The sequence below is a fragment of the Chinchilla lanigera genome, unplaced genomic scaffold (assembly GCF_000276665.1).
Source record: "Chinchilla lanigera isolate Chin_1 unplaced genomic scaffold, ChiLan1.0 scaffold00043, whole genome shotgun sequence".
NCBI classification, from domain to species: Eukaryota; Metazoa; Chordata; class Mammalia; order Rodentia; family Chinchillidae; genus Chinchilla; species Chinchilla lanigera.
Window position 1 is genome coordinate 6,108,312 of NW_004955444.1, and position 14,631 is coordinate 6,122,942.

Below are 14,631 nucleotides of genomic sequence, written 5' to 3' on the forward strand. Positions count from 1 at the left end.
CGGCCGCCGCAGACAGCCCGGCCGGCACCCGCGGCGGCTTCGTGCTCAACTTCCACGCGGACGCCGAGCTGGCCGGCAAGAAGAAGGGCGGCCTCTTCCGCCGCGGCTCGCTGCTGGGAAGCATGAAGCTGCGCAAGTCCGAGTCCAAGTCCTCCATCTCCAGCAAGCGCAGCTCGGTGCGCAGCGACGCGGCCCTGAGCAGGATCAGCTCCAGCGACGCCAACTCCACCATCAGCTTCGGCGACGTCGACTGCGACTTCGGCCCCCTGGAAGACCACGTGGACGCCACCACCACGGAGACCTACATGGGCGAGTGGAAGAGCGACAAGCGCAGCGGCTTCGGCGTCAGCGAGCGCTCCAACGGCATGAAGTACGAGGGCGAGTGGGCGAGCAACAGGAGGCACGGCTACGGCTGCACCGTGTTCCCCGACGGCTCCAAGGAGGAAGGAAAATACAAAAATAATATTCTGGTCCGTGGAATAAGGAAGCAGCTCATACCCATCCGAAACACAAAAACTCGGGAGAAGGTGGACAGAGCGATCGAAGGCGCGCAAAGGGCGGCCGCCATGGCGAGAACCAAAGTGGAAATAGCCAACTCCAGGTATGTGGTCCGGGGGGTGCCCGTGCCAAGCCCAGGCCTGCAGAAGACGGGGGTGCTGTGTCTGTCCTTCAGGTGAGGTCACCGAGTACGTTTCTGCCTTTCCACCACATCGAAGGTGGGAAATGGTTGGTGCCAGTAGAAGGTCGGGAGTGTGTCCGCATTGTTCTGAGGCTTTCCCTTGCCGAAAAGTATTGCAGGTGCGGTGCGCGCCCTTACTGTTCTAAGTTCCCTAATGGTTAACGTCGTGAGAGGGGACGTTCAGACCCTCTGGCCGTCTTCCTGAGCCCAGAAGGTCACATTTTTCAAAGAAAGACCTTCTGAAATATGATCACAGAAACCTCTGTGTTTGGGGAGCCAAAAAGGAAATATCCCCCCGACACGGAAATATGTCTAGCAATGGTGTGTGGTTTTGTTCTTACAGTTAAGATGGGCGTATGGAGAACTCCTCCCACACAGTGATCCAGTTTATAAAGTCAGCATCTGTGTATGGAAGCCTTTCAGGTGAAGCTGGTTTGAGAAAGCCGCAGTCTAGCTATGGCAAGAGTAGAAAATCAGGTGACAAAATGTGTCACATATGGTATAAAACGACATAGCTGCTCTCCGTGGGAAAGGCAGAGGCTAAAGCTCGTACACATGGCCACAGTATATGCAGGAGAGATTAGGTCGCCGTGTATTACAAGGAAGGGGTTGGGGGAACCCGACGTGACAGATGGGACTCTCACTGTGCCAGGAGTGGAGGAAAGTAGAGCAGTAGAGAGGCTGGAGGAAGTGGGTGAGCATGAGAGTGATGTGGGGGGCGTGTGTGCGCAGAAGGATTTTGTGCCTGAAGTTTCTCCACTAATAGCAGAGTTCAGGGAGCCAGCAAAAGAGATGATGAAATCTATTGGTAATAGAATTTTATTAGGGATGACGTCATGTGTTAAACAGAAAGGAAAATGAAAAAGTTACTCATGGAAGTTTTATCCTTTAGCTTAGTTAAGTGGGCATTGACTGTAATTTTGTGGGACTTGAGTTTGGCATAGAATATTAAAAATCTTGTTCCTGCTTCAGTAATACTCCACTGTCATATCAGCCTCTCTGAAACCGCAGAATATTAGCATGTCTTCTGGTTTTCGTTCTTTGCATTGAATTAACAAGCACCTCCTTTTTTGGCTGAACTTATGAAATTTCTGATATTTGAACTTTTTGACATACCAAAAAATGGCTGTTTTCTGTGGTTGAACTTCACACTTTCATACTTCTTTTTTGAGTGCCCCTATTTTAGGCTGCTACTGTCCTTACCTGAGTGTCTGCAACACTAAGTTTAAAGTAGAGAAGGTCACATTTTTACATTGTTTTTAGTTAGATATTGTTAAAAGTCCTTAACTTTTCCTCTTCATCCCAAGGGAATCCCACGTTTCTGGGTAAGCAGAGCAGATTGGTGAGGGTCTCTCCTGCCTCCTCTGCTGAGCACCTTTTATTTTAGATGGTAGGTTTCTGTGTTCACCACGCTTTGGGTCTGTTTGCTTTTCAGTGTGCTTGTTACACAGGCCACTCGGCCTACCTAACCTTGCTGGCTTCCTGCGCCCTCCGCGGACTTGCGGGCTAAGACTCTCCCTCTTGTAGTCTCCAGCCTCTAATCGTAAACGCGTTCCTCGATTCTTCCGTTTTATTTTCACCTTTCGGCTTAGTAATGTATGAGAGGCAAGTGCAGTCTTGAAAGTTCAGCACGTGGAAAATAAGCCTGTGCGGGACGCTCTAGCAAATGACTTATTTTAAGTACCTACTTTCCTGGCCGGTTTTAGTTGGAAGGAACTCAGTATCCAAAGGGACCTGCTTGTGATGAACAGATGACCTCTGATTAGTATCATGAAATTCCCTCTGTTGAACGACTTTTAGGGGTAATGTCGTGTGGTTGAGGAGGACTGTGTTATAGTTGTAGTCGGGAAATCTCGAGCCGAAGAGCTTCTACTGTCAGCTGCTTCATAAAGCGTTCACTTTGCTGTTGGACAGACAGGACGAATGCTGTATGACCCCACTTAGATGAAATACCAAAACTGGCCAAACTCGGAAACAGGGAAAAGTAGTACCCTGGGTTCCTTTAAGAGGGCTGAGGGGCAGGGAGTAGGGCGCTGCTGTCGGGGTGTAAAGTTACGCAAAATGAGTAAGCTCTGGAGATCTGTGCAGCGTCGTGGCTGGGCTAAGGACCCTGGACTGTGCTTTTAAAAACTTGTTAAGAGGGCAGGTCTCATTAAGTGTTCTTGCCGTAATAAAAATAAGCTATTCAGATAGAAAATAAGGTATTCAATAGACAAAAAGATTAAAAATAAAAACATTTGATTAAACTTTTCTGTTTCACATCCCGGGGAAATGGTTCTGCCTTTGTATCTTGCCCCATTTTCTCTAAGCAAAGCCTCCAGTTGGCTCTGAAGGATAATATTGTACCCTTCTATAAAGGAAATCAGGAGGTGCAGAACCAGCCATATTTGGCACAAAGATTCAAGAAGACGGGGAAGATTTGTACATTCTTGCTTTGAAGAGAGAGGGAGAGGTGATTCCGGAGTCAGCGTATCGGAGGCTCATTTCCACGGGCTTATTGTATACCCCTGCTTCATTCTCATGGGAATATGGACACACGCTGATAGATGGTAGACACTGCATTGCAGTAGCAGGATGTGTATGTAGTTTACTAGCAGGTTAGCACTTGAAGAGTCAAAGCTATAAAAGATGCTAATAACGTGCTAAACCCTAGAATTTTACTTAGGTTTCTACTCTGTTGTTTTGTCTTTTTGAGACAGGGTCTCGCTATGCAGTTCAGGCTGGCCTTAAGTACACTTTGTAGCCCAGGCTGGTCTCGAACTTGCAGTGATCCTCCTGCCTCAGCCTCCCGAGTGCTGGGATTACAGGCGTGCGCCACCACACCCAGTTTAGGTTTCTACTCTGATCTGAAAAGTACAGTAAGATTTAACAAAACTTTTCACCCTCTTATCTTGGTTGAAGGTGAAAATCATCACCTGTGAATGAGACCATATCTAACCTTGTTTTTCAATAAATGTTCAAGAAGTAGGACAGCAGCTCTAAATATTTCAAGAAATAAGCGTGCCTCGTGCCTTGTCATTACTGAGGTTGCCCTCGCCAGCGCTGGAATACGGACACTTCTGTGACGCCAGCAGCCCTGGGGCACTTCGATGCCTGCGGAGAGCAGAGCTGGGCCCAGGCCGTTCATTCAGCCTTTCCTTCATCCACATCACCCTTTGGTATAGCCTGGCCGGTCAGACTCCTTTTGGGTCACTACAGATTCCCAAATACGCTGACTTTCCTTTCTAGAAAGGTGTAACAGGCAGAAGCTATTTCATTAGAGAAGGACACCCCAGTCTCAGATCTGGAAGGACTATGGGACCTTGTGCAGTCTGAGCGTCCCGTTCAGAGGCGGAGTCTGAACCTCTGGCCAAGGTCGCCCCGCCCTGCCTGCGTTTTCCCTTCCCTCAGGTGCTGGAGCTCTGGCCTGCTGTGATTCCCTCAGTCATCCTGTGGCTCCAGTTCTGTCTCTCCTTTGCTCACTGTTTATCCTACCAACTTCAGCGACCCCTTGAGTGAGGTGTTCAAAGAAGTGACTGCTTCCTGAGAGTGGCACTGGAAGGAAGAATTTGAAAGGGAGGCATTTAGTTGGGAGAGCACGTGAGGGTTGTTCACGGACGTTTTCCCTGAGCGCGTTCCCTCGCCCCTCGTTTCCATCCTCCTCAACCCAGACCAGCTCCCTCGGCTAATCTAAATTGCCGTCACGTGTCAGTGTGTTTACGTACATCTCACTGCGGCTGAGTTGGGAGAGACAGCCCAATCCTGTCTGGTGGCTTTGCTCCTTTTTATGTCCCCAGCATCTTAGATCAGGGGACATAGATAAGGGCTCTAGTAAATATTTGCTGAATGGTGAGTAAAATTCTCACCACTTAGGTAAGAACTCCTCCAGAGCTTCTAATTGGGTTTTGCTGGGCATTATTACAAGGTGTGGCTGGGGACAGAGCTCCTAGTCAAACTGTCACCTCTGTGTTTCATACGTATTGAGCTGCTCCATTGAGAAAGACATGTGATTCCCTTGTAGATAAGGACACTCCAGATCAGTTATTCTATAATAATACCGGCTGATCCTATGTACTGGACATCACCAAAGCATATAACAAGTCAAAACATAACAGTTTATTGTTGTCTGACAAAAATCAAAGCCTGCTGAATAATTAGCCATCTTTATTTCCTTTTGGAATTTTTTCTTGTCCTGCCACTTTTCAGAGGTCATTTTTCTTAAATAGGGATCCGTTTCACGCATAAAGTTGGCTGGGTCAGATAGAGCAGTCCTTCGCAAGACTGCTTCGCTTGGTTCACACTTCCCTTACTAGTAATTAAAAAGTTAACCATGAACCAATGCATATTGTGGATCCAAAGTAAACTCACTACTACTGATTTTAGGAAAAAACTTGTTCTCTGCCAAGTCTTTATAAAGAACCAAGACTTTGAAATTCTGAAATTCTGTTAGACAAAAGGGTACCGTTTCTCTTTTACAAGTCAGAATTAATAGTTTATATGTTATTCTTTTCTGCAGTGTTAGTGATCATGTATTTTTTTGTTTCTTCAACTGGGGCTGTGGCTCGTTTTGAGTGACTAGCTCTGTGATTTTGCGGAAAGATAAATTTCTTCTAGGGCCTGCTGAGTTCATGAGAAAGCTATTACCTAGGTAAAGAGGGGAGAATGTACAGCTACAAAGATCCTTAATTGTTTTCAGTAGCTGTGCCGTCTGTGTTGTTCATATCTGCGCCTTGGCCGTTGGTCCTGCCTCTCACATGTGGTGAGCAGCTTGGCCCTGGTTAAATTCCAGAGTCGTGGCTGAAACACTGAACCTGAGGCTCACGAAAGTTACTGGGACCAGAGGCTGACACACACCTCAGCCTCCACGTCGCGGTGGTTTTGAGGATGGGACGAGGGTTTAGGGAGCGCAGGGCTGTGTAAACTGTCAGTCACTGTGTTCGGTTAATGTCTAAGAAAACGTTCTGATGCTGGTAGCACCAGTTTCCTAAGTGAAAGTTGATAGAAGACCAAGAGGCCAGACTGGGGTGGAGGTAAAGATGGAATGGAGGAAAGGGGAAGGGAGGAAAGGTTTGAGAATCAAAAATAGGGATAAGCAAAAGAAAAGAGTGAGCTCCACCCAGCTGGCCACCTGTGCCACAGATGTATGTAGCCAGATCCACGCCATTTCCAGCTCAGAGCTGCACGAGGCGATTATATTTTTATAATAGGCAACTATATTTTTTAAGATGGAAAAGAAAGTGAGCAAAAGAATTGCGTATGTATGTGTACCAAACTGCTGGACTATTCTGAAGAAAGTGTAGGCCAGCAAACATTTTACCTTCATATTGCTTAGGTATGTTAGTGTAGAATACCATCTCCTCTGCCTCCTGCAATGTTTTTATTGCACATAAAAATTTTGAATACCTTTTTGCTTCTTTACTAAAGAATGCCCCTTTCCCATGGAAAAGAATCCAGGAGCTTGGGCTTCCTTACATTCGTCTGTGGGATGTTTAAAGGAAAACATGCTTCTGCACGTCCAGGACCCAACACAGTCCCTGAGGATCCTTTCTGTGCGGATTTCGGAGGGGAGCAGCTGGAACCAGAATGATGACCTCCCAGGGGGCAGCGCCGTCTCACCCCCGCGGAAAGGGTCCAGCTTCGCTGCAGAGTTGCTAGGCGGTGTGACTCAGGAACACAGAGAAACTCTAATGGCAGCTCTTGTCCTTCGGCTCTGATGTTACGTCACTCATCTTTTAGCAGGTCATTACACACAGCACGGGAACGTGTAGTGTTAATTAAGAACCTTGTAAAACCTTAGGATTTCTAGTTTCTGAAGATCTTCCTTTCGCTGAGTCCTCCCACGTCCAGGCCCATCCAGAAAACCCAGAAACCCTTGAGGCATTAAGGTGGGCCTGCGTTTTGATGACTAACAAACAGGTTCAAGCCAATAAAAAAGTAAAAACTTAATGAAAATTAGTCTTAGGCCATAAAGAATGGAAGGACCACACAGTTATCCAGGCTTATAATCTGTAAAACAACGTACTTTTTAAAATTTGAGTCACAGAGGTATGGCTGACCACGTTCATTAAACAAGCAGGGCGAGGAGAAGATGCTTGGAGTTGTGAGAATGGGATAGGAAACAGTATTTAATACAGCAGAGATCTACTTAGTGAAAACTGGCTGTGAAGGCTGGAGAAAAAAACAAATCAGAAAATGCTGAATGATGATAAGCTTTAACTAGGAATTGGAGTTTGCTTCGATAGTACAAACTTCAGCAGATCCATTTCCTTTAAGCTCTGAAACAACACTTTCCTGATAGGATAAATAGGAAGAATTAAAGTAGCAGTTTCTTTTCAGTATAGCTTCATCTGTAATGAAAACCACCCTGCTGCTCTGTTGCGTGGAAATGCTCCCCAAGTGTGGTTGTGTTCATATTCTACCCGCTGTGCCCCGTGTGAATGTCAGTGCTGACCTGGGGGAGCGGTTTGGGGCAAGGCAGAGTCCTGTGCGCAGGCTGACTTCGCCAGTGGACTCCTCCCAGCAGCAGCTGCCGGGTAGCCAAGCAGCCCGATCACAACTTTCCATTATGGATTAAGCTGACTCTGCCAATCTCACTTTACTCAAGACACCAAACTGGACGCTTGCAAGACTAGTGCCTTGCAAATCTTTGAGATGCTTTTCTTATTATAGATGAAATATGAACATTGTGTTTAGGAACAGGATCCAACAAATGCCAAAGGTATTTATGTAAGTCATTCAGCTTTAGTACAACAGCCTCTTGAGAATAAAATCAAATCAGCTTTTCATAATTTTGCTGTTCTATTTCATTGGGTGTTTCAGATTTATTTGTATAATATGCTAAAATCAAAATAAGCTGCTTTCTCAGAAATTTAATTAATATTTAAGGAGTCAAGATTGCCTTCAGAATAATATAACACTTTGAAGTCAATCTTCTTAGGATTTCTGTGTGGGCCAAAGAAACTTATTTAAGCCAACTAAAATGTATTTATTCACTTTCAAGCACCTTTGAAACAATGGATCATGCCAGAGATTAACAAACAATTTTTGCTTTATTTTTGCTAATTTTTTTAAGCTTGTAAATAAGATAAAAACGTTAGCAAGTTTTACTACATCAAGTCAATCAAATTTTGGTCTTGGTTGCTTGGCCTGGAAGTGTCCTTATCTATTGAAAGTTTTTTAGATTTTTTTTAAGCTTTATATTTTTGAGTTTGATTTTTGAATTTCAAAGTTCGTACATTTTCTTCTTGCATCGGGGAAAGGGTTTGAGAGATACATGGGGAGCCTGCTAGTGAAAAACATCCTGAGGAGGTAACTACAGAAGCCAGCAATTTAGGGCTTCTGGGTAAGAATGGAGACACATCGACCTGACCGCTGCTCCCTGCTCCATCCTTGCTAAACCAGTGATTTGAAAATCAGTTGTGCTTTGGGCGGTAGCTTACCTTGTCAAGACACAAAGGCCCCCGAAGGGTGACACCTTTAGCTCCTGTCTGTCGTCAGTTAGTACCTTTGTTAACACTTGGGCATGGATTCACAGAGAAGACCCATGATGGCTAACCCTTTTTCTAAGGTTGGGTTCTTAGTGAAGTACTAATTTTAATCATTCTTTGTTATGTTAATCAGTTACTATGCAAACATAACATTAGGATTAAGACCCAGCCCTTCCTTTCCCATGTGTGGTTGGGGAAGATGAGAAACAGTAGTTACCTATAATATTATCACACATTATTACGAGCTTAGGTTCCACATAGGAAGACCTTAATCAGAGCTTGCAGCTGGAGTCAGCATTCTGCAAGGGCATCAGCCTAAGAGCCACAGGATGTGTGGATATTTTCAGAGGATAGCAGAGGGTGCAAAGGGCAGTGGCCCATGTGTATATGAGGGTTTGATACCATGTTGGATGTGGTTGGAAAAGAGACTGCTTTGGGGGGCTGTTGAGAGATGAGCTGTGACATTATCCCAAGGATGAGAGAGAACTATTGATGGATATTTGGCAGAAGAGGTCATAGTTAGCAAGATACACCTGGCTGCAGGTGGTATAGGAATTGTGGAAAGTAAAGGGCAGTACAAGTGGAGATTGTCGTCTGCTGACCAGTAACCTAGGAGCCCATGGGTTGAGCCAAGTGGGGCAGTGTGGATGGAGCAGCAACTTGTGGGGAAGGAGGCCTCATGCAGACCCACTAGGACTCACCGGGTTAAATAGGCACAGACTAAGTCAGACTGACTCCCGGGTGCCCAGCTTGGCCCGCTGGATGGATGGTGACACACTTTAACCAGGACACCTTAGATTTACGGGGGGGAAGGTGAATTTGGAATTTTGACTTGTTGAATTTCAGGGTATTAGCCCCAAGGATAATGGGAAGATGGGTTGTGAACTCAGAGACATTTGTACTGTGCTTAGAAAGCTTAGATCCCAAACCAGGGAGCACAGATATTTCTGGAGCATGCAGAGAAAGTGGAATCCTGTGTATGTGATACTAGACAGAGCTCTTCTGAAGACATACAGTCAGGCAGTTCTCACCTTAAGGGACCAGAAATCTGTTTCTCCTATAACAATGCAACTCAGGTATCAAAGTTTCTATTCCTGAATTTGTGAAAATACGCTTTCTAAGATTTGTGCCCAGGAGCCTAGCCAGTGCACAAAGATCTGCTGGACTCTTTTCTTTTCTTGGCAAAGTCCTGGCACAAAATATCACTCTCACAAATTATGCTAAAGAAACGTCATTCAGCAAACATTTAGTGCCAGCTCCATCTAAACATGGCACTAGGCCCTGTGTATACAGAGATGAATGAGACACAAGACTTATTGTTAAAAGCAAATACCTAGCCTGGTACCCAGCACTCTTGTGTAGCTGGCAGGTGCTATAGGGCTTCAGGATGATGGGACCTCACCCCTGGAGGGCAACCCTTTCCCGGGGCTCCTTGCCCAGCCGTCTCTCTCTGCGTGAGGTGCCCTCACTCCAATTCACCTTTCTTTGCATAACCTTTCTTAGTTGTTTGTGATGATGTTCAAGGTCCGTAGAATGCTAAATGAAGAAGCCTAACAGAAATATAGCTTTAAATAAGTGTCTTATCCCTGGTAACAGGAATGCTTTCACCAAAACTACATAAAATGTGTAAGAATTTTATAACACAAAAGGGAAAATGACTAAAGGTTTTTATAGGAGTTTGAAAATTAAATTATTTCTAGGTAGAATCCATAAGATACAATATTGGATGGTAGTGGGGTCTTACTAGCAATATATGGATACCGAGACGACAAAACTGTTTTTCAGTAACTTAACCTTTTGGGAGTGTTTCCAAGTAAAGAAGCAGCGTAGATAGTGCTAAACGTTTCCCTCAAGTGCGTTTGCATTTTCCACCAGTTCACAGGCCTTTCCCCTTCCAGCCTAAGGGTAGTAACTTGGGCGATACCTTGTGACCATGCGGCCACCTTGTGAGTTTTGGTAAGAAATCAAGGTAGAGAAAGATCACTATGTGACAGAGCTAGGCTGGTCACAGAGCCAGGCAGAATAACATGAGAACCCAACTCTTCACCTGGGCTTTGAGAATTGGGGTAGGATTCTTTTTTCTTGAACTCATGTACTTTCTTTAGGTTCATAAGGGTCAATTTGTCTCTATCAGTATTATTTCATCATAGACCTTGTAGCATAGAACAAACATTTCAACAATCACAAATCTAACAAGCTAAACAGAAACAGGCAATGTCAGTATAGTATGGTTAATTCTTAAAAAGTAAATAAAAACTTGAGAATGCAAAAGACGCAAGGGACACAAGGGCAGATGAACCCCAGGAGGATGGATGAGCCTGAGCTTTGAAGAGTGAGGGAAGACTGAGCAGTAAACAAAGGGCGGCAAGGATGTTAGGGACAGACAGAAGGCAAACCCCAAGCAGAAGTACAGTAGAACTGAACTGCAGCCTAAGTTCCTGCAAGCGTGAGTACCACACCTGTTTCTCCAGCGGGGAGCAGAGCCCTCACAGAAAAGTCCCCAGGAGAGCTCCCAAATACCTGCTCTTCTGCCCGGTGCTGAGTTAGCATTTCTTTGAATGAGCCCAGAAACTTGGGCGTTACAAGCCTCCTAAGGAATCTTAGATGCCCTGAAGTTAGGTGAGTGCACAGCATAGGAAACGAGCTCTGGAAGGTTTGGAAGCTGCATTTTCTGTTGTTGGCTTTGAGAAATCTTTAAAGGGATTTGAGCAGGGAACCATCTGCCTTTGAGAGGAATGGTCTGACTGCCTAGTGGAGGAAGGATGCGAGTGGGGCCAAGAAATAGTCTGTAGAAGATTTTGTTTTTTGGGTTTTTGTTTGTTTGTTTTTGTTTGTTTTGTTTTGGTTTTTTTCCAGTACTGGGATTCGAACTCATGACCTTGTGCTTGCCAGGCAGGCGCTGTGCCGCTGAGCTAAATCCCCAGCCCCTGTAGAGAGAGATTTTGAAAGACTCCAGTCAAGGGCAGTGGTAGTAAAGGCCTGGGACAAAGTCAGAAGGACTTGGTGGACCCAAAGTAGTGGGTGAGGATCAGAAGAAGTCTAAGATGTTGTGTGCCCCACATTCTGATGGCCCGATTTGGTTAGCAAAGTAGGTTAACTCATTCTTAGAGAATGGGTGATGTATTTCAAACATGTGAAACAAGTGACGGCGGTATGAAGTCGGAAACTGGTCAGATTGTCACAGAAAACCTGAACCTGAGTCTCTTGTGCTCTCAGTTCCTCTTTTTGCCTGTTTTTGGACCTGACTGCATAATGACACTAACAGTGTTGCTAGTAGAAATCACCTCGTAAGCATGACATTTTACTTTTCCAGCTTAAGATTTGTCTGCACTCAGAAGGCGGTAGATTGAAAAGGAGAAGGTCCTCCTGTGTACTCTTAGGAGCAAGATTATAGTTAGGGAGTTGAAAATTAAAAACTGTTGTTAGTACCCAGGAGCATGGCTTAAATACGGGTCACTCTTGCTCATCTCAGAAGTGCTGTTAAAGACCTAACACACTTCCAACTGCCCAAGGCCTGAGGTAAAGGGCCGCTTAGAGTGCTGGCGAGGGTGCATACAAATAGGAAGGAGGTTTAAAAAGTAGTGCAAAGCAGTTCACCCAGCCCCGTGCTCTGCCTCCTTCCGGAAGGCTTCAAGACGGTTTACATCATGTCCGATGGCTGGTCTTACAGGAACTGAAGAAGTGGATAAATAGGCTTGTTCATAAAGCAGTTCCAATGACTCCTCGTTACTTGGTCACATACCCTAGCAATATTGTTTGGCTTTTCATATTACGGGATGAACTTGACAATAAAAACATTTTAAAAGTTACTCTTCTTAGTCTTCAGTGGATCACAGCCCCCTGTTGGAATTACTGACGTCTGATTGGAGACTAAGCAGTCACTAATGCTTAACCCCACAAGTGAAAACAAGGGAGTGGGGCGAAGGAAGGACGGGAAAGGAACAAAATGGAAACAAAGCTGTTGTAAACAAGAAAGGGAGGAAAGGTTGGAGGGCGGGGAGGGGTGGGGAAAAGAGGACTCAAGGTGGGAGAAGCATGTTGAGAAGTTTTCTCTCTTTTTTTTTTTTGTTTGCTCCCAGATCTTCAGAATAGTGCATTAATTTTGTGATGTTAAAGTACAGTTACTAAATTTTATTGTTTAAAAGTTTTCTTAAATTGCATGTATTTGTCAGAGTTGCAGAGCCTCTACTGCATCCAATTATAAGGTCTTAAGGAGATTTTAAAGGAAATAGAAGGCATAAGCCAAGGAGGGAAATAAAACAATCATCCTCCTCCCCTCAAGCAGTGTCTATGTAAGTGTGTGTGTGCGTGCGTGCGTGCATGTATGTGTGTGTTGGCCCTTAACAAATGATGAGTAATGACAAAAAGAAGGAGAATCAGGTGACGTGGCTGTAGGGGCCCCAGTGTAACCGGTGCATCTTTGCCAGGAAGAGTTGGTCTGAAACGACTTCATAAAGAATTGGATCGTTGAGCCACATTTTGAAGGGAAGCTAAGGGCTAATTTGCCAGAGATGGGGTGGGAGGTGTTGCCGGGTGGGGGAGGAATAGCACATCTGATGACTCACAGCCTAAGGAGAAGGAAACATACTGAAAGGCAGTGAAGATCCCCCCTCGCTCCTGATCTGTAGGTGGTAGTGTCCTGTGGTCTGCTTGAGCAGGTCTGGGTTTTATAGTCATAGATTCATTTCCCGAGGCTCTACCGTGGTGTCCTGAGTGACTCTCAAGGCCGGTAGAACGAGAAAACACGGTTCCCTCCCTGCAAACATCTCCCTCTTGCTTTCTTCCTACCACCAGGAAAAACATGCTCCAGAAAGTTCATAAATGCATGAAGAGCAATAGTGGTGCTATTCCCATAATATTTGCAAATTAATGCTGTAGTATACAGCAAGGAAATTTTGAAAGGGAAGTAGGAGGCTAAAGACACTAGATACAGCCTTATAATCAGATTTAGACTCTGGAGCTTTATCTTCATTTGGAAAAGCTTAACAAATGTGTTTATAAAAATGTACTCAGAACCCTTCTGGGTTTCATGCACACCATCAGTGTGTGTGATCCAGGACTCGAGAAGTTTTCTCTCTTTTTTGTGTGTGATCCAGGACTCGCAGCATTTTGCTTTGCCGTGGTGGAGAGCACACAAAGGGAAACATGTCAGAGTTCCAAGGAAGTTAGTAGCATGAGCGAAACAGCGTATGATGAGAATGGTTTTATCTGCTGTGTGTGAGGTGGGTTGCAAGCAGCAGAAGTTGGGGGCCGGGAGAAGGCATCAAGGACAGGAATAAATCAACCCAAGCAGAGACCTTAACTCCTGAAATTTATAAAGGAACAACTCATCTCGTATACCTGATTGTATACAAAAGAGTTAAAGCTCTAAGGGTGGGCATACATCCCAAAAGTACATGTCAGCCAAGAGTACATGTAATATGAATAATGATGGGACACTTTGGGGAGAAGAATAATGAGTCTTGCAATGCTCGGACGTTTAAGGTGGAACAAGCAGAGATAACCCGAGAGTCCTGTAAGGATGGTGCTGGGAAGCCGTGCGCATGTAAGAGCTCCGTAAGGAAGTGGAAAAATCAAAGACTTGCGCTCACATGCGTAATAACTGTGAGGAAAGCGAGTAGAGGGGGCTGGGGAAGAGGACTCGCTAAGGAAGAAACAAAGATAACGAGGCAAGAAGTCGTTTTATACTAAAATAAGATGCCCAGAAAGGTTTGGTTGTGGGTCCAGTAGGATTCAGTAGCGTAAGTTCATCTAAGTTAATCAGAGTAGCAAATCTATTTCACCTAAGGTGTAATGAACGGAGTAGCTGCCACGCTTTCTAGTCTGCTGTATAGACGGTAGTCAGAGCTTTGATTAACTTTTCATGCTGCCTGTTCTCTTTGACTAAGTCTGTATAAAAGAATGAAACACCTGTGACTTTTCTTTGCCTTACAAAAGGCCGTTTTCATTTTTTATTGGTTCTTTGTGTGCAGAATAGAACAAAACGATGAGCACATGGCCTACAGGAAGACACTCGTCCTGCCAGTTCAAGAGTGAAAACTTTGCAGTAGCTAACTCAGACGCCAGACACTCTCAGGACTGTGCATGGGGGCATTTTAACTGCATGGCGCTGCTAGGGTGAGCAGTGTGTGGGGAATTCTGCCAAGAGCACTTCAGTTCAGTTTAGGAACGGAACTGAGGGGAACTGGGATCCCTTTTGTGTTTATATTCTGCAGTACCATCTACATCTTTTTTCTCCTGGTCCCTGCTCAAACTCCTTATGGGTTTGCTCTGTTGGAGCTGCTTCTGTAGCTTGTAATAGAGAATTCTCATAGCCTCCAGGAGCTGTCTGGAGCAAGTTAGCCTTCCGGAAGCTCCTTTGCTGGTGGCTGCTGGAGGGGATTCCAGACCCTCTGAATCTGATCAGCTCCCCCCTGCTTTAGGAAACAGGTAGATGAGGGTACTTGATGAGGGGGAGGGGTTCCTGTTGTGCAGACTAATTTTTCT

General features: G+C 45.2%; 1 protein-coding gene across 3 annotated transcripts in view; it reads left to right on the top strand.

The window, feature by feature from the left end:
• The window catches only part of Jph1 (junctophilin 1), a gene marked incomplete at its 5' end in the record, with an annotated part of 68,119 nt that continues 53,488 nt past the window's right edge, over window positions 1–14,631 (top strand). For all 3 annotated transcript variants that reach the window (XM_013518218.1, XM_013518219.1, XM_013518220.1), the window contains 1 exon segment: window positions 1–601. In XM_013518218.1, the coding sequence (XP_013373672.1) occupies window positions 1–601 (601 nt within the window).